The sequence below is a fragment of the Mercenaria mercenaria genome, chromosome 1 (assembly GCF_021730395.1).
Source record: "Mercenaria mercenaria strain notata chromosome 1, MADL_Memer_1, whole genome shotgun sequence".
NCBI lineage: Eukaryota > Metazoa > Mollusca > Bivalvia > Venerida > Veneridae > Mercenaria > Mercenaria mercenaria.
The window spans coordinates 32,022,398-32,042,048 of record NC_069361.1 but is presented as its reverse complement, the minus strand read 5'-3'; the positions used below and the strand labels follow the sequence as shown (position 1 = coordinate 32,042,048).

General features: G+C 34.8%; 1 protein-coding gene across 4 annotated transcripts in view; it reads right to left on the bottom strand.

Annotated features, from left to right (window-relative positions):
* The window catches only part of LOC128557068 (retinol dehydrogenase 12-like), a 42,939-nt gene extending 23,300 nt beyond the window's left edge, over nt 1–19,639 (bottom strand). For 2 of the 4 annotated variants that reach the window (XM_053543649.1, XM_053543644.1), the window contains exons 1-2: nt 19,487–19,639; nt 6,646–6,786 (exon numbers count right to left, since the gene is read on the bottom strand). In XM_053543649.1, coding sequence (XP_053399624.1) covers nt 6,646–6,786; nt 19,487–19,559 — 214 coding nt within the window. In that variant the 5' untranslated portion in view covers nt 19,560–19,639. Of the gene's footprint in view, nt 1–6,645; nt 6,787–10,108; nt 10,260–19,486 lie in introns of all 4 variants that reach the window. The other 2 variants (XM_053543652.1, XM_053543658.1) reach the window with 2 other exon arrangements.
* Between the last annotated feature and the right edge of the window lie 12 nt (nt 19,640–19,651).

Sequence of the window (19,651 nt, the reverse complement as noted above, 5' to 3'; positions counted from 1 at the left end):
ACCAACGAATAAGTCCTAAACTGTTAATGGTGGTTATAATACAAGAAACTGAAAACACAAATGGACCACGTCACGATAAAAGCGTATTGTAGCGCGTCGTTAGTTAAAATTATTTAACTTTCAATATGATCATTGTGTAATCGATAGTTAGAGTCATTTTAAGGTGGCTAGGGTTCTTAGACACAAATTATTAAATGATAATGATCACAAAAGAATTTTGCTAAATCAAATATAAAGACTGTTTCTTTTTTCTGAAAATGCAAAAAAAAGAAAACGCACAGAAATCATTTGAGTAAAAATAACATAATTATTCAATCTAAAATGTCATAAATATTGAATTTATACTTATTACACATCATTACGAAACATCAAACTTTTAAGTGTGTTTGAACCTTTATTAATCTTTTTTTTTCTTGTTGAAATACGACATTTCTGCGCGAAAATATTTGATATATTTTCTCAAAGATATGCAGCCACCTTTAAGGTAGTTCTGCACGTTTGAATCGAATTTTTTTTAGAATTTTATTACACTATTGATATTTCAATTTTGTAGAATATACATAGAAATTTCAGCAAATAAAAAGTATAGGGACGTATTCTTTTTTAATAGACCGATTTAAAAAATATGGCCCTCACGCAGTAATTCATAATGGGATTTTATGGGAAATCAAAACTTTTATAACTTTTTCGCGAGTAGAAGTTTTTCTACCTTGTAGATTTTGATAAAACTTTTCACAGTTGTAAATAAATAACACATCACTTAAGGAGGTAGGTTACCTTCATATTTGTATGTGCGCATGTCTAACCGGAAGCTAACGTGACGATTTACGACGACGTTTACGACAAACTAAATGTGTTTGTATATTCATTCTTCTGAAAACAAATCATGAACGTGTCTTCGATCTGATGCTTTATGGTTTAATAATGCAGAAATAATGAATAAATTGCCGCAGAAACGCTTCAAAACAATGTTGCCTTAAAATGACGTCATTGATGTCATGACGTTACGTGTCAGTTACCGCGCAAAATTAATAGCTTTTATCTTGAAAGTACGTAATTCTGTGCATTTTCTTTATTCAAACTATTTTCAAATAACCATTATTTGCTGAAATATTTTTATGAGTCTTTTGCTCTGAATAATAATCAATATTTTGCTTCTGTTATGTAGTTACATTGAAATGTTATGCGGAATGTACGAAAATGGATGATGGTAACCAATGTTATTTGGAATATAGTTAGGTGAGAGGTTACTTGTTACGGCCATTTTCAAATAAAAAATCTAGCAGTTTGATTTGTAATACCTATTTTACAGGTTCCGTTGATAATTTGTTACCTATATACTAAAACTAAGATCTAAAATTGTTCAAATTTCAGTAGAAAATTGTGGTTTCTTGAATTGAAATGATGTTACCATGGAAACGAAGCCCGTGACCTATGTATCTAAAGGTAAAATTCAAAAGCGTTGACACTAGTCTATTTAAGAAACACAGCTTCGGCTTTTTATTTTCATTTCATCAATATCCATGAGAATAACAGTAGCATGCTGAACGATTTTTCCATGAACAATGCCAGACGAGGGGTACTGCTGTAAGTATTCTAAGCTTAGAAATGTGTTTGAATAAATGCAGATAACACGAAAATATAACTTACGTTAGAAATAATATGTTTTAAAGCTACATCAACTCGAAAGATAATCTTATTCAATATTATTTTATAAGAAATTACGACAAAAAGCAAGATATAAGCCATTTTAAACATCTCTGTTGTCATGGTTACTTTAAACTTTAAGAAAAATAGGGTACCATGTATAGTGCTTGGTATTTTGCTAATGATATTACCCAAATATTCCATGTTGTTCATTAACAGAATGGCACTGAAGCCGTCGAAAACCCCTATTTTTATACATAGCTGTCTAAAAATGAGAGAAAATGCGTTACCATGGAAACACGAGCCCCGCGACATATACATTTTAAGCTTATATTAGAAAGCTAACGTGCATACTAGTAAAAATATAGATTATGCTGACTTCCACGGATATCAATGAAACTAAAATACACTGAAAAGTGTTAAATATCCGTATTTTCCTTCTTCTTTCCATATGAAATACCTTTGGAGGGTCATGTTCTTCAAACCTGGATAAAAACTGAACTTGAAGGAACAGAGACAAACGAAACTGAGAATTTAGCAATTAAAACTTTATATAACACGGACTACAAAAAGACGTTGCGGTTCAACTAATTTGAATTTACCCTTGTAACAAGGTAACCTACCTCCTTAAGCTCCGTGTGTTATGTTATGAGATATTTGACCATCATTACAGAGAACCAGACATTTCACGCGCAGAACTACCTTAATGATTATTAATACTAGACATCTTTTTAAGAAATTCGATCATACATTATCTGTAATTTTACAGACTTACAGTCGAGAAACTGACTGGTCGTAGAAATTCCTTAATGAACCAGGCCTTATGTGAGGGAAAGCTTTTGGCAACATACAAAGTTCACGTACCAATGAAGGAAGAACTGTTTCATGCTACTACTGAAATTGACCATGTGGCAAATAGTATTATCACAATGTTTGAACCATCTTTGACAAATGAATACTCACCTCTAAAAACAGTAGGGGACGGAAATTGTTTGTACAGGGCCGTTTCTTTGGCACTGAGTGGCTCTGAAGAGCACCACTTACTGCTAAGGTTGATAACTGCAATTGAATTGATCATGAACAACAAAACCTATAACACTAGGAAAAAGGATAACAACTTCCTAAAAGATATTAGAATAGTGACAAGTCCATATGATAAGTTGGTAGCAGACGCGATTCGGGAAACATCCTTCTCTGAGATGGCACATGTCTATGCTTTGAGTGCGGCTTTGGGTATTCCCATCAAATCGTACTTTCCACCACAGTTGAAGAGTGAACTTTCCGTAGCATTTACGCGTACAGTGTATGGACGTAATGTGCAAGAAGACACGCCATGTCCGGTGACAATTATGTGGTCCTCGGCCTCGGCACCACGTGTTGAGACTGACTTTCATGCAAACCATTTTGTGCCGTTAGTTAAGAATACTTTTCTTGTTGATCTCACATGTTCAGGTGATTGTGATTTTGTTGAGCTTGAAAGCCGTGACTGTGATAGCAGTCTAGAAGTCGTTGATCAGGAACCTTTTGAGAACTGTGCAGTACCCGTGTCAAGAAAACGTATAAGAAAAAAGTGACCTGGCTTGCAGATGGTGGTATCCATAGCAACAACGCTATTGTGGAATATATAGGTAAATTCCCTGGACTTGCCCCCCATGGTAAAGCGAGTGACCGTACGACTGAATACCACAGGATACCACCAAAAGTAATGACGGAGATAGACGACCTAACGGGAAAGATGAAACCTCATCAGATTGCAAACCATCTCGCTGACAAATATGACGTACTAGATTTACCCTCCCACAGACAAGTTTTAGACAGACAGTATAGACAACGGAAGAAAGACAAAACAGTAGACGGACACAATGACAATTTCGCGGACCAAGTACGACATTTAGAAAATCTTGTGACGGACAACAATCCCTTTGTTAGATCTGTAATAAGGACTAGTGGAAAGCCCCCCGCATTTATATGTTATACCGACGAGCAACTGACGGACTTGAAGAACATGTGTTGCACTGGAAAAACAGTTTTAGGAATTGATAAAACGTTCATGTTATGTAAAATGCATGTCACTGTTACTTGTTACAAACAACTTTCTATTGAACATGTAAGGACAAACCAAAATCCTATTTTTCTGGGGCCCCTTTTCATTCACGATAACAGTGACTTCGAAACTTTCAGTCATTTTTTTTATCATTTGAAGCTGAAATTGCATGACACCCCTCTATCAAAATTAGTGATTGGCTCAGATGACGAAAAGGCTTTAGTTAAAGCCATTACAACTGTTTTCCCAGAGGCAACTCGTGTTCTTTGTACGAGACATCTCGAGGAGAATGCTAGACATATACTGACGGACGACACGGTATCAAAGACACAGAGGGTAAACATGCTCGACAAAATTTTCGGACAAGACGGACTCATTGACGCAGATGACAGTATTTGTTACGACGAACAGGTTAAGGAGATTGAGACAGAACTGACAGAGGTTTCGAGCAAATTCCTGACATACTTCCAAAGTCGACTGATACCCGTACTGAAAGAGAAGGTTAATGACCCACAGCGTCAAAATAAGGTTATACAACATTGGACCAACAACAATTGTGAAAGTATGAATCATGTCCTGAAACAGACTGTTGACTGGAAGTCCAAGCCCCTGCCCAAACGAGTGAATCTTTTACTGGACTTGGTCAATGGACAGTTCAAGCGCATTCGCAGCGCAATTGTCAGAGTTGGTGACTATCGGCTTACGGACATGTACCGACATTTCGAGAGGTCAAAGACTGACTGGATTTCCTTGACTGACAAACAAAAGGTCAATACTTACAATCGTGTCCGACATCACGTCCCAATAGACAGCACACAAGTGACGTCGATGGACGGCAAGACAACAGTGTTGGCCCCAAGGACAAATGGGCGCAAGTCAGGTCAGAGAAAGAGGAAACCAAAAACAGTAACTCTTAGCTTAAAAAGGAAAAAACATGAACCAGAACCACATATTGATTCTCCATGATTTTAATGATTTACCATAGTGTTATGTACTGTAGTCGGGAAGGGAAGTTACATAACTTCACCGGGTGTTGTACACACCGACTCTTTACAACATTTTATTATTATTATTTATCTATTATTTATTTACTATGTTTCTGTTTGTTAGTTATGTAAATGTTATGTACTGTAGTCGGGAAGGGGAGTTATATAACTTCGCCGGGTGTTGTACACACCGACTCTTTACAACATTTTATTATTATTATTATTATTTATTTATTATTTATTTACTATATTTATATTCATATTCAATACTTCACTCCATATTGATTTGTTAATTATGTAAATATTATGTACTGTAGAAATACTATTTCTGTTGAAAGTATGTTTGACGAAATAAAATGAAAATGTTACTTGTTAAATGTGTGAAATAAAAATGTTAAGAGAGGCAGTTTGTTTCTTCATTTTTAAAAAACTGACGAAATCTGTACAATGATACTTGTACTAATTATCATATGCTTCTTATGGTACTGTCCAACTTCATCAATTATGGTATCATGGTCGGTAGTGAGTCTTGAACCAATGTCTGATATCAATCAGTGAGTAGTTACAGTTGTTTCAAGCAAGCATTCTTAACCACTCAGCAGCAAGGGTCATGGGTCTACAGGCAATTTGGATGATGGTGTAAGAACAAGGATTTTAACAACTCAGTATTTATGTAAGTATCATTATTTATTCATTCTTGGCGTTAAAATAATTCCCGTTATCTGAAATATGAAATTTAATTATAAATACATCTGCGCTGGCTTATATGATTACTCTATACTTCATAAAGGAATATTATATAATACCATTTAAAGACTATTTTGAAATAATTTAAACCAAAAGAATCAAAATTTTAAAGAAATTTACCTACCTAAGTTTAAAGCTAACAAAATAACGATTGTAGTTCATCCACGAGTGCGCAAATTTCACGTGCGCTCAACAAATGTTCAACCTCGTATAAAAACGTTTTGCGTGTTTTAATTTGCTTTTTTAAATTAATTATTCATTTTAGATATGACTGAATTATGTCATAAACCCTAAAAATGCGATTTATTACAGAAATACTGGTGTATACAAGAGAATTTTAGGACATGGAAATTCATTCACGAATGCGCAAATTTACAGTGCCCTCGCAGATTTTCAATCGTGTACAAGACGTAATGCGCAAAATTATTTTAACTTCCTCTTGAAAATAAATTATTTATGATATATATATGTTTGAATTCAGTCATAAACCACTTCAAAAATACCATTTGTTGAAGAAATACGGGTGTATTTCGGTTAAGGTAATTTCCCGAGCGGTCGCCAGATTTCGATCTGGTATAAAATAGCTTTGCGTTAAAGTATTTTATTTTCCTTTTTTAATATTATTATTTATATTACACAGGAATGATTTCTGCAAAAAATCTCTAGGAAAATACCATTTATTAATAAAATACGGGTGTATTTCGGTTATGAAAATTTCCCGCGCGGTCGCCGATTTTCAATCTCGTATAAAATCATTTTGCGTGAACGTATTTTATTTTCCTTCCGTATGTTAATTATTTATGATATATATGATTGAATTATATCAAAAACACTTCAAAAATACCTTTAAATTAAAAAATACAGGTGTATTCCGGTTATTCAACGTGTATTCCGGTGTATTCCGGTTTTTAGGTGGATTCCGGTTTAATGTGTGACCCTGTAGAACTGCACATGCATATAATTATGTAGAGCCCAAGAAAGAGTATAAATGATAGGAGGAATTAAAAATATCAACAAAGATCTGTCACTGAATTAGTAAATTTCTCAGATAGAGGTACATAAAGTGGCCAAGAGCAGTGGCAACTTAAGGAATAAATGTGCCAAAGGCAACACACAAATGGTTTACAAGCAATTTTTATGTTTTGACCACTTTACATGACTAAAGATTTATGTACAGTAATGGAATCATATGCAGATTTTGACATTATAATTAAAGATTACCTCTGTGTGCCAGGTCTCTAGCTGTCTCCTTGCCTATCCCTGTATTAGCTCCAGTTATAAGCACTGTTTTGCCATTCATATGAGCCTTGCTCCTGCATACCCCACCAGCCATGAATTTTTTGAAAGCAATTAAACTGCATGCTGAAATGTGAAGTAGGAGTCAGAGTAAATTTCATCAAACTTGAAAGTGTTTATGTCACACTTCCTTTCCACTGTGTGATAAATCAGTATGAACAGAACCAAAAGCAGCATGTTCTGTTTTATAATTCCAATGACATTAACAAGTACAATCATTATTTCATTTACTGCAATATATGCATTTTATTTAAATTTCAAGTATCTGCATGCATGGTAAAATGGATGAAATTTTGCGGGAAAACAAGCTGCATAGCATCCACTTTTCATTCAACAGTAAAGTTACCAACTTCAGTTTGAAAGGCTGGAAAATTACCCACTTATAAATTAGATATACATGTCACAATTTCAAAGATAGCTTTATAAAATGAAGAAGCAGACAGAGTCTTTTAAGACAAGTTGATGTAATTTAAATATTCAAGATTTAGATGTCAGTGTGAAAAAATATTTGTGCATAATATTTCAGAATTATGACAGACAATTCAGATTTTCGCCTGTTAATTTCTTTATAATTATAGCAATCCTCAATACACTTTTAAACTTAACATCATGTCAAAATACATTAATTTACGAGGGTTGTCCCAGAAAATCACAAACTTTTTTTTATTATTTCAGAAATAAGCGACGCATGAAATAATTATTTTAACGGATGGTATTTCAATGTATACTCGACAGGACTATAGAGTTTAAAATTAAATACCTCTCATATTATTTGAGTATTCTTTAGATAATGGACGGCAGTCAGTGCTAGTCGGAGCACGCTCAGCTTTTCTCCTACAAGAAGCGGCTTCCATTTAAACTCATGTAACTTACCCGATATACATCTCATAGGATTAAAATTTATATCGTCTTTAATGGCAACACGTGGCACGTAATTATGCTGCGTTTAAAGTCTTTGACATCACTTGCTTTGTAATGGTAATGTAATTTTGAAAGTAACAGTTGTACGCACTTTCAGAAATTTCGACGTCAGATAAGTTTGCAGCGCAGAAAGAAAAAACGTTTTGCGCAAATAAATTTCCTTTTGTAAATTAATTATTTATTTTAGGTATGATTGAATTCTGTCATAAACCCTAAAAATACGATTTATTAAAGAAATACGGGTGTATATTAGAGAATTTTAGGACATGGAAATTCATTCACGAATGCGCAAATTTCCACTGCGCTCGCTGGTTTTCAATCGTGTACAAGACGTAATGTGCAAAAGTATTTTAATTTCCTTTTGAAAATTAATTATTTATGATATATATGTTTGAATTTGGTAATAAACCACTTCAAAAATACCATTTGTTGAAGAAATACGAGTGTATTTCGGTTATGGTAATTTCCCGGGCGGTTGCCAAATTTCAATCTCTTATAGAATCGTTTTGCGTTGTTTAAAACGACGGGAAAAGAAGTATTTCAGGTAATATTTAGCATACGGAACTATTCGCACGGTTAGCTCTCCATGTCAAGGGAGGTTACTCTGAGTGAGCGGTATCACAGTAAACAATGCTGATCGTGTTATTACGCTATTTGCTTAAATTTCTGCTTTATTTTGCCGCAGATTTTGTAAGAATTTTGTTTTTACTTTTATGGAAATACCGAAATCGGAACCGGTTCTTTTACGAAACAGTATATACCGTACTTTTCAAAGTGATTATTCGGTATTGTACCAATACCGGGAACCGGTATCCAACCCTACTGATTAATTACTATGAGCATTGCGTACTGGAAGAAACCCGAACAACACCGATTCCAAAAATTTACCACGAATTTTCAACTCGATAGTAATTCTATACACAGTTTTATTCATTTGGTTTTTCATACGCCTAACCGTAATGCGACGCTGTTGGCGCCGCTTAGCGGCGCTGGTAGCTCTGATATTAGTTATAAGTAGCACTGGAATAAAATAAAAAATTTGCCTATATACCTACCCAACTTCACAGAGTAGACTTGGGAGACAGCAAAGACTTTTTTAAATGTGGCCCAATCTAAACGTCAAAACTTTGAAGGACCAAAATAATGGAAGTTAAATCACAGTACACACTACACAGTCATGTAAAGTTATTGGTTTTATATGGCGTGTAAACACATTGTAAATGTTGATCATGTACAGTACATACAAAGGTTTAAATCACCAGAAAATTTGTAATTTTGGATATTATTTGATAATTTTAACATAGATTAATGAGAAATTGAATCCCTTTTGATACAATGTAAGTTATATTTTAATTTATGGCCAATTCGTGAAATAATCGACATTTAAACCTATAGCATGCAAAGTGTAGGCGGCGATGAAAATTTCATCAGAAGTTGCTTCAACTCTTTTGGTTATTTGAGTGTTTGACGCGAATGGGGATATGACCCATATTAAAAAAAAAATCTCAATATTTCCTAGGATCGCGTCAAATTAGTTGGACTAAATCCAGGGTAAGTCTCCAACCTGATTATTTCCTGATCATCAGGTCTAGGAAAGTGGTATATTTACAGATTATCTGTAAATTTACAGATAATCTATAATTTTACAGATTTTTCGATCTATAAATTTACAGATCAAATGTTTGGAAACTGCTAAAATCATACTTTGACTCAAAATTGCAGCTTGAAATTAATTGATTTACTTATCGTATGCATAAATAAAGGTCAATTGTAACATTAAGTCATTTCCTTTGACTTTGATTTTTTTGACAATGCCAAAAATTCAAAGGCAATAAAAGTGGCTGAAACTCACAAATGATGTTAATTTGTGCATACTGTAAATAAACCAATTAGTATCAAGCTGCAGTTTTGGGAATAAATGTAATTTCATGAATTTTCATACACACAATCTGTAAAATTACAGATCGAAAAATCTGTAAATTTACAGATAATCTGTAAATATACCACTTTCCTAGACCTGATCATTGCTGAATCATCCAAAATATATGTTCATTATTGACTCTTAAATCAAAGTCTGTTAAACGAATCAGCCAAAATATATGGTCATTATCTACTTTTATTCTAAGTATGTTGTCCGAATCTGCCAAAAAAATTTATTATATTTGGTCTGAATCAGCCTGGGCCGAATCAGCCATGGTACGAATTAGCCTGTTTCCATTGAAATAGGTAAATATGGAAAGGCAGTGGCTAGTGAACCGTCACCGGTGCAGCAGACCCGAGGTCTACTGCACCGGTGACGGTGCAGCAGACCTGAGGTCTAGTGCACCGGTGACGGTGCAGCAGACCTGAGGTCTAGTGCACCGTCATTTTTGTTATATATAAAGTGTAGCCTTTATTTGAAGTATAATAATAGGATGTTGTACTTAGTAACATATATGAACATTATTATAGATAAATCTTGACTTACTTGTTAATTTACCGTTTAACCTCAACACGCTGATCTTCGTTCTTCGGCAACAGTAGTATCCGCCATTTACTAATATAATTCCGAATATTAGTAGTGTGTCGCTATCGGCAACGATCGGTAAACAGAGCGTTCAGTTATGACATAATGTTCTCTGAAAATATATCAAAAGTCAGTTGTAATTTATGCCAATAAATAAACTTTAATTGTAGGCCTTAATTGTATGTAAATTTTGTATGAAATATGGCCCATGAAATATATTTCACAACATTAAACTATGTTGTAATTTGTTTTCAAGCTTTATTACAGAATCATTATGTCACATCCAGGCCACACCACGAGAAGGCGCTCTAAACATGGCCCGTCGACCCCGTTAGGAGTCTTGAATTAGCCCTGAAAAGGACTGTTTTCATCGGTACTGGCTCAAATAGAGCAAGGCGTGGCTAATACTTGCGGCGAACTTCCACTCCTGATCCCTCCAAAGATGAACACCATCACGAGTATCTATAACGTCATTGTTGGTCAACTCTGGACCGTGTGACCACATGTTTTCAAGGTGCAGTTTCAGCAAGATTTTGTTTAACCGTCTACACAATTTGTTGTAGCGTCGTTGGTGGCGATGGAATAGGCTCCCAAAAACTATGTGTGTAACACCACATCTGTAGAATTCATTTTTAATGTCCATCATGGCACGGAGAAGTTGATGGTTGTTATATTTCTCCATATCATTCTCGCCGATTTGTATGAACACTAAGTCGAACTTGGCCAGCTTCATTCTTCGTAGTTTTTGCAGCAACCCAACAACACCTAGTCCTCCTGTCCCATGCGCTTCACCATGGAATGGTAGGTCATTCCGTAGAGTACCATTTCGCCATCGTACACAAAGACGTCGGACAAAACTGTGACCAAAAATACCACAGTATGGTCCATTTTCGTTATTCCAGTAATAAGACTCTTGAAAAGCCATAATTCTGAATGACCCATAACTTGAAAACAAGTGCTTTATACTTTCATGACCAAAGCCATGAATTTGACAATAATCAATCTATGATTACAACAGTGAAAAACAATTATGATTAAATTTGACACTGAATTATCTCATGATTCACAGCAAAGCTGTCAACATAAAAGACAAACACGCATAATACAATCATTAATTGGTCTTTTACAAGAAACCTAAGAGTAGTCCTCCATTCATTATATAATTTAATCTGTATTGTCTTTCACTGTTTTTATCATGAATTTCGTGAGGTGTAACTTGATGTATATCGAAATTCTAAACAGTTTTCACCGTAAATACACATACAGAGTATATTACATGAGTGTCTTTTCATATTGAAATTATCAAACGAGTTCAGTATAAATAATAAAGGCAGTCAATAATAAAATGTGAGGTTCTGTCGAGCATTTTATGAATTTGATTCAACGTGTTTAATAATTCCAATGTGAAAAGTCACAAATGTAATGAAAGATGGCAATATTTCAGAAATTCAGGTTCCATGAAGCGAAATATCGCCTTAATTCTCAATGTGTGAAATAACTAACTGTTAAAATGTAATAAAGTAAAGCATCCAGTTATTAAAGACTGTACGATCATATATAGGGTAAGACAGATATTTGAAGTTTCCATACTCCAATTTTCTTTGAAATACGTACACCATTATTTTCTTCATATTTCAGTTGTCTTTGAAGTTTAGCTGCGTTTGTTTCATTTCGATCGTTACCAATTTGATAAACAATAGTTGTTTGTTAAAACAACTATGCTAATCCGTATAATTAGTTTTCCAATTGAATACGATTATTAAGGGGACGCATACTTTGAAATTAGAAAAAAGTGGGTGGGGTATTATAAAATTTACCTGCAAAAAAGTACAAGGTTTTGGTAAATGAAATGAATACTGTTTCAACTGTTATAAGTACACAAAGGATTGCTCACTAAAATAAAAATGAGAAAAACTGAAACAAGAAAGTTATTGTTGAATTACATAAGACTTCTTGTGTACATTCAAAGTCAACAATTAAGACTTTTTGGTGCGAAAATAATAGTGCTTCACTTTGTCCAAACATTTATCAATGTCCTACAGATTCTAATTTAAAGAAAGAATGTGAAATAAGTTCACTGTCTTGCTTTTCATTTCGCATATGTGAGCTAAAACACATTATTTAGTTTGTTTACAAAGTAGTGCATAAGAAAAGATACGGTGGTCAAGGAATGCCACATTACAAAACTAAAAGAGTATATTCCCCTTAATACATTAAACATTTATCGTTACAGAAGTCTAGTGGCTTACAATAAAGGCCTAGAAATGTTGCCATTATTAATTTTTAACTTGGTATTCATGAACTACAATGCACTTAAATATCAAAACACATTCAACAAACTTTTGAATTGTATTGTCTTAAAAATCCCAAAAATAAGGTATGAAATTTGGTTGAGAGGTCCAATCAATGTATATGTGCAAAAGCAACATTCTAATCTTGTTCACAAAAGTTACTAAAAAAAAAAACAGCAGGAATGTCAATGATCAAAACTGGACGAATATACAGTTATCCTCACTTTAATGTCATTTATAATTTGTCCTTGAATTCTCCACCATACTTTTAATAATTCTGTTTGCACGAGTTGCACGAGAATGCTGTCATTCACGTAAAAAAACGGGGTCAAATAAGTTGTAAATGCAATATCATCTAAACGTAATTAATGGATTATGCAGTTCAAGATAAACTTTATCTCATAACGTAACGAACATGTATAATGTTGTAACAACAACTTTACTTACACTGATTTAAGTAGCAGTCAGTTTATAAGTGACTTTATTGATTCATTTTGTGTTTTGTTATTGTTGTCAAAAAGTATAACGGAAGTGCCTCACAACTGAAGCGGAAACCAGTTTGATGCGCAAAGTAGTCCACTGTAAGTAATATTATTTGACAAATGTCCACAGAAATTAATAATTTTCTAATATTAAAGGCGAATATCTGAATAGGATTCATTATTTGATAAGAAATTATAATCATCGACATGTTTTTTTAAAAATCGTACACGTGCTGACACCTAAGTTGTCTCCCGTTGTTTATTAGAGTTACCTTTCGTCCGGCGCAGTAATACATTTGCAGTGAATCGCCGAGAAGTCGTGGGAAAATTAAAAACCATGTAAACAAACTAAAATTAACCACCTTTTCAAGATGAATTTCAAGTGATCGACATTATGCATTTAACCCGCCTGACCTGTGTAGCATCTTAGATATCTGTTCTAAGGTATTCATTGTGTAGAATGTCATGTTATGCCCTTGCAATGCTAATCCCGCTCTGATTTTTTTGTTTACATTTTTTATCAATGACAAATATGGCGTCCATCCCGAGATGAACAGACGTGGCGTTAAATTTTTACATGTTTAAGCAAACCTGGTGTGTTAGAAAGAAAATCTCATCCCTTCAACATTATTTGGAACACTGTTATTGTAAAAAAACTGTTTTTTCCTTATACAAAAGCTTAATATTTTGTGTTGAATGTACTTTCACAAAGACCTCTGTTTTCCTATTACATTCATAGAACCACATCCTTATCCACAAAATACTGAATATTACAGGTGTCCATCAGTATTATATCAGTTTAGGAATATGTTTTTTATTTTCCCACCATCGATTTCTTGAATATGCACCCCTTCCGCATTGCTATATGAACTGTGAATGTAGCAATATGCGTCCCCTTAAAGAATTGCATGCACGGGTTTCTATCACAATTAACATGTATTAATGACATATAATTACTGTTAATTGCTTTTTATTCAATGAGATTAAAGATCGGCCAGCTTTGGAACTATTTCTTGGTATGTCGGGCTTTTTCATGCTATTGAAAGAATGGAATGCATGTCATTTGCAGACAACCTATATAACTTTCAAATTTTCGTGGCAAAATTATTCCATGAAATCTTTTCATAATGGCTACTGCAATGTCATTTTCCGTTGGAGAGACATTCTCTAGTTTTACTGAATTTGAAAACAAAATTACGGAATACCAAAAATCTAAATGTGTTGAATTCTATCGGCGTGACTCGCGTACCATTGAAAAGTCTAAATTTCGCTATCCAAACAAAACTTTCAATCCGGATATAAAGTTCACAAGTGTCACATATAGTTGTATCAATGGCGGGAGACAATTCAAAAGCCGAGGCTTGGGAAAGCGTGCCAACAGGTAAGAGAGATATTCATATTCATTTATTGAGTCTTAAGACAACTTAGCAGGTAAAAATCTGAAACAACTTCAAAATGAAATTTTATGCAACATCAAACTGTATAGGTCTACTTAAACTGCAAACTGTCGCTGATGTACTTTCTAAATGTAGTGACGTAACGTCAAAAGTTGCAACCCATTAGTGTAACACAAAAACGACGTCAAAATCATGAGAAATCAATAGTTTACACATGATAAAAACGGGACGTCTAAAAGCTATTATTTCATTTCAGGCATATTTTTGTTTCGTGTTATATTATATAAACAATGCATACTTAAACGAAAGCGTACATTTGCAAATCCACTTTTTTTAAACAAATGGCAGACCTTTCTATCATTGTAGGTATATTCATTGAATTTTGCCGTTGTTGAATAAAAAGAAGACAGAATAGAACGCATCTGACGTTATTTTCTTTTGATGTCAATTCTTTTTAAAGTTTGAAAATTTTAAGAACTCATTCATCTGTAAATACAAATATCACCTTTGAAAGCATTTTCAAAATTAGACTGTCATTTTACAGAGAATAGTAAGCGAAATTGACCAAAATAAAATATGGCACATATAAAATATATGTTCTGTTCTATTATGTTCTTTTCTGTTAAAATACAAAAAAAAAAAACAACAGTTTTTTTTGTTATCGCAGTTTACAAAACATGGTTAATTTTTATATATTTTTATATTTTAAGAACTTGTATTCCTGTAACTACATCCATCTTGTTTTTTACGTATTCACAACCGTCAAAATTACTTCACAAACGTTATCACGTTCAATGACAAAGCATGCAAGATTTCCTGCAATTTCAGTCACGTAAAAAAAAGAATAAAATTTTGCAAAACAACTAAGCTGTTTTACACTGAGACGCATTTTGGTATAATAATTGAACGTAATGCCGTAAGTAAGTCATATTCATGGTCGCTGATCGCAAACACACTATGCTGGTTTTCTCATGGCGCGGCTCAAATACCGTATACTCATTACAATTGTATCCGAAAGTTGCAATATAATTCACAGTTTACTTATTTGTTTTGGCACCATATTGGCACTTGAACTCATTAAGATTAAGGGAATAATATTTTTTTCAGTACTTTCAAAATGGGTTGCCAAGCTTCAATCAGACTGAAACCATCATCTGATGGTCAGAAGTTAGTAGTCGCATCCGTGAACGAGGAACACAATCATGATATCAACCGTGAATTATTCTCCAGTCTCTTTCAACAGCGTCGACTTGACAAAACTGAAAAAGAAAATGTGTCTACCATGTTAAAAGTGAAAGCAAATAGAAAAAATGATACAAACACAATTAATGAATGAAAGCGGGAAGAAAATTCTACTAAAAGATATTCACAATGTCCAGACTAAAAGTAATGTCACAAACACTGATATGACCATACTACAGCAAACAGTTAATGCCTTGTCTGAAATGAATGGCGCCTACGTGAAACTTATCACTCATGACAGCAATGAACTGAGAGGAATATTCTTTCAAGACAAACGAATGCGCGAAACTTTTGCAAGATTTCCTGAATTTCTCTGTATAGACGCCACATACAAACTGAATGACCTACGTATGCCGTGTTACATTTTATTAGTAGAGAATGGTAACGGCCAATCTGAAATTGTTGGAATGTGGCTTGTGGCAGACGAAACAGAGGAGTTGATATCGGAGGTGGTCAGTCTCTTCAAAGAACAGAATCCAAAATGGGAAGACGTTAAAATGGTGATGTCGGACAAGGACTTCGTAGAACGTGACGTATTCAGGCGGTACTTTCCCGAAGCAAAATTCAAAATATGTCTATTTCATGTACTAAGGACATTCAGGCGGGAAGTCACCATGGAGAAAATGAACATATCGGCTGATCAGAGACTGCAGATCTTGGATATCCTTCAAAAGTTAAGTTACGCGAGAAATGAAACTGAGTACAGTCAACACCACGAAACTCTAAAAAACACCGGTTGTGAAGCTGTTAACACATACTTCGAGAACTCGTGGCACCCAATCAGGGACGAACGGGTCACAGGTCTGTCCTCAGCATACTGTTTAGGAAATCAGACGAACAATAGACTAGAAAGCTTAAATCAGAAACTGAAGCAGGTTATATCGAAACATGTGAAACTGAACCAATTTGCCACAGAATTTGTTTCTTTTCTCGGGTCCCATCGGACTGAATTAGATGGTAAAATGTCCAAAACCGCAGTCAAAGTTCCATGCATTTCAGCTACAAACCCAGACAATGCCCAGTATAGACAACTACTTACGCATTACGCTTACGGACTGGTGGAGAAACAACTCGACAAATCAGAAAAAGAGTCTGTTGAAGCATACGGAGAAGACACATACAGATACCAGGTTTCTGTTAACAGGTGTACCTGTCCTTTTTACACACAATACATTCTCCCATGCTGTCACATGTTTGCGCTGAGACAACATGAAAACCAGCCTATCTACGATAGAGAATTAGTTCATGAAAGATGGACAAGATCTTACTATCTCCAAGGATTAAATTGTACCGTTGAACCAACAGAAGTGCTAACAACATCACTATCACTATCGGCAAAACCAAAATCACAACAACAGAAATTCCGGGCTGCTTCACATGTTTGCCAACAAATTGCGTCATGCGTAGCAGAAAGCAGTGGCCACGAATACACAGTTAAACTCGACCAATTGAAGGCTTTGTTAGAGTCGTGGAAGCGAGGTGATGATGTAACTCTCGACATCATGCCCAAAGAAGACGGTACAGAAGACGATCAGTCTACTGTGACGATGGTCAACACTGATAACGAAGACGAAACCGAAATTAATCCCACAGTAAACATACAACACCCTATTATAGAGTCACACAGTAATGACATTCAAACACAGCAGTCGTCGAATTTAAATACGGAGGAGATTAACACAGAAACATTAAACTTACAAAACTCAACTGACGCACCACAAGGCAACATACAAGCACATTCACCTTCAAACTCTGAGACGGAAGAAATAATCAACGACCAACCCATTACAAATCAAATCCAAGATCCTCAAGTCGTTGCACAAGCCGGCGGTACTGAGGACGCTGAACGTCCGACAGAAACCGGGGAATGCACGACATCTGAGGTCTCGGTAACAGGAAACATCGCTTCAATATCTTTGCCTGCCACTATCAGAAAGAGAGGAAGACCAAAGGGGTCTGAGCAAACAGTAATAGGTCTTCCAAAAAAGCGTCTGAAGCTGAAAAAAAACAAAGGGCCACAAGCGTTTGATAACTTACAAGACTCTGAAAAGGCCAAGGTAATCCTCTCTTGGTTTGTCGATATAAAAGTCATTGAAGAATCAATTAAAAATAACAGAAAAATCACTGAAGATTCTATAGAGTGCGATCCAGAGAAAATTTTCATGGCAGCAGCTGAAGTACCGTCTGACCTTATAAAACCATATCTTGAAGACGACGCATGGACCCAAATACAGGCTACACTTTCTCAGCTGCAAAAGTCAAGTAGACAATGGACATGCAAAGTTTGTAATTCTGAATTGGAGACTCGATGTGTTGGTTGCGACAGTTGTTTAAACTGGTTCCACTACCACTGCGCTGGCATCAGTAACTCGCCCAAAGTGCAAAACTGGTTCTGTGACAATTGTAAGAATGGACAACTTTTTTATGTAAAAAATCAACAGTAACATTGACGTAAAAACCTTGAAATAGTTGAAGTAAATAATTTTTACTTACGGTCTCTGTGGCGCTCTTCGAGCTGCCGACCTATTGTGTATAAAGTGTATAAAGATACAAAATAAAAATTGAAAAAGCCAGTGTAAATATTTTGTACAGACGGTCTCTGTGGCGCTCATCGAGCTGCCGACCGATTGTGAATAGCGGCAACCAAAAAAAAACAACAAAATTTAAACAAAACAAAAACAAAAAATATGGCCATGTGGTGCTCTCAAAGCTGCCGGTCAAATGTATAAAAAGGGGTTATGTATAATATGTAAATACAGCCTTGTGGCGCTCTGGAAGCTGCCGGCCTATAGTAATTGTAAATAGGGGTTTGGTGGGGGTGGGCCATGATAAGAGCGCCTCCTCTTGGTGTGGCCTGGATGTGACATAATGAATCAGATATTAAGTTCGAATTTTCGTTTTCATAGACGTTTAAGTTTTAAAATACAGAAATAATTAATACCAAATTTTCAAATTTAATTGACATGAATGTAATTATGCTATTAATTAAAATCCAAAAATAATATTTTTTTCAATGAAATTCATTATGTCATAACTGAACGCTCTGTTTACTAGGGCTGTCATTGATTGGGTCTTAGGCGTATCGACGATACCGATATATCAGAAGACAAATATCAACGATACATCGATATATTGATTATTAAGTTAGATTAACGACCTATTTGTTCATATAATACTATATACCTTCCTGTAAATGCTATTTTAAGTTTTATTGCCTACTTTCCATATTTCTGTTTGATTGTGTTGTATTTGTATTTATGAAATAAAGAAATACATAAAAATTAATAACATCTTTCATTTTTATTTTGCCTTCACTGCTTTTTTTGCATTCATCCAAATTTACAACTTTGTGAACTTAAGTTGTTTTTTAGGGTCTGAGTGTTTATTTGGGTAGTTTTTTCTCCCTGTAAAATATCGATTTTTGAAAATGGGAATCGATAATCGATCGACCAAAAAAAATCGTTGATACATCGATATCGTTTCTATCGATGACAGCCCTACTGTTTACCGATCGTTGCCGATAGCGACACACTACTAATATTCGGAATTATATTAGTAAATGGCGGATACTACTGTTGCCCAAAGAGCTATATGTATTTTATACTTCTTTGTGTTGCCGAAGAACGAAGATCAGCGTGTTGAGGTAAAACGGTAAATTAACAAGTAAGTCAAGATTTTTCTATAATAATGTTCATATATTATGTTACCAAGTACAACATCCTATAATTATACCTCAAATAAAGGCTACGCTTTATATATAACAAAAATGACGGTGCACTAGACCTCAGGTCTGCTGCACCGTCACCGGTGCAGTAGACCTCGGGTCTGCTGCACCGGTGACGGTTCACTAGCCACTGCCATATGGAAAACAGAACAATTTTGCAGCATACGAATTTCATTGCAAAGAAAAAATGTTAAGCTATAAACCTGTAGTCACTATACACGCTAATGCAACTTTGTGATCTTGTATAAAATCACATGCATCTGAATATGTTTCCATCGTCAAAAAATTCTTCCTCTAAGAGTACTTTCCCCTTGGGTAAAGCAGGAATGGAGAAAATATAATTTATTTTACTTATAAATTCTATTGAT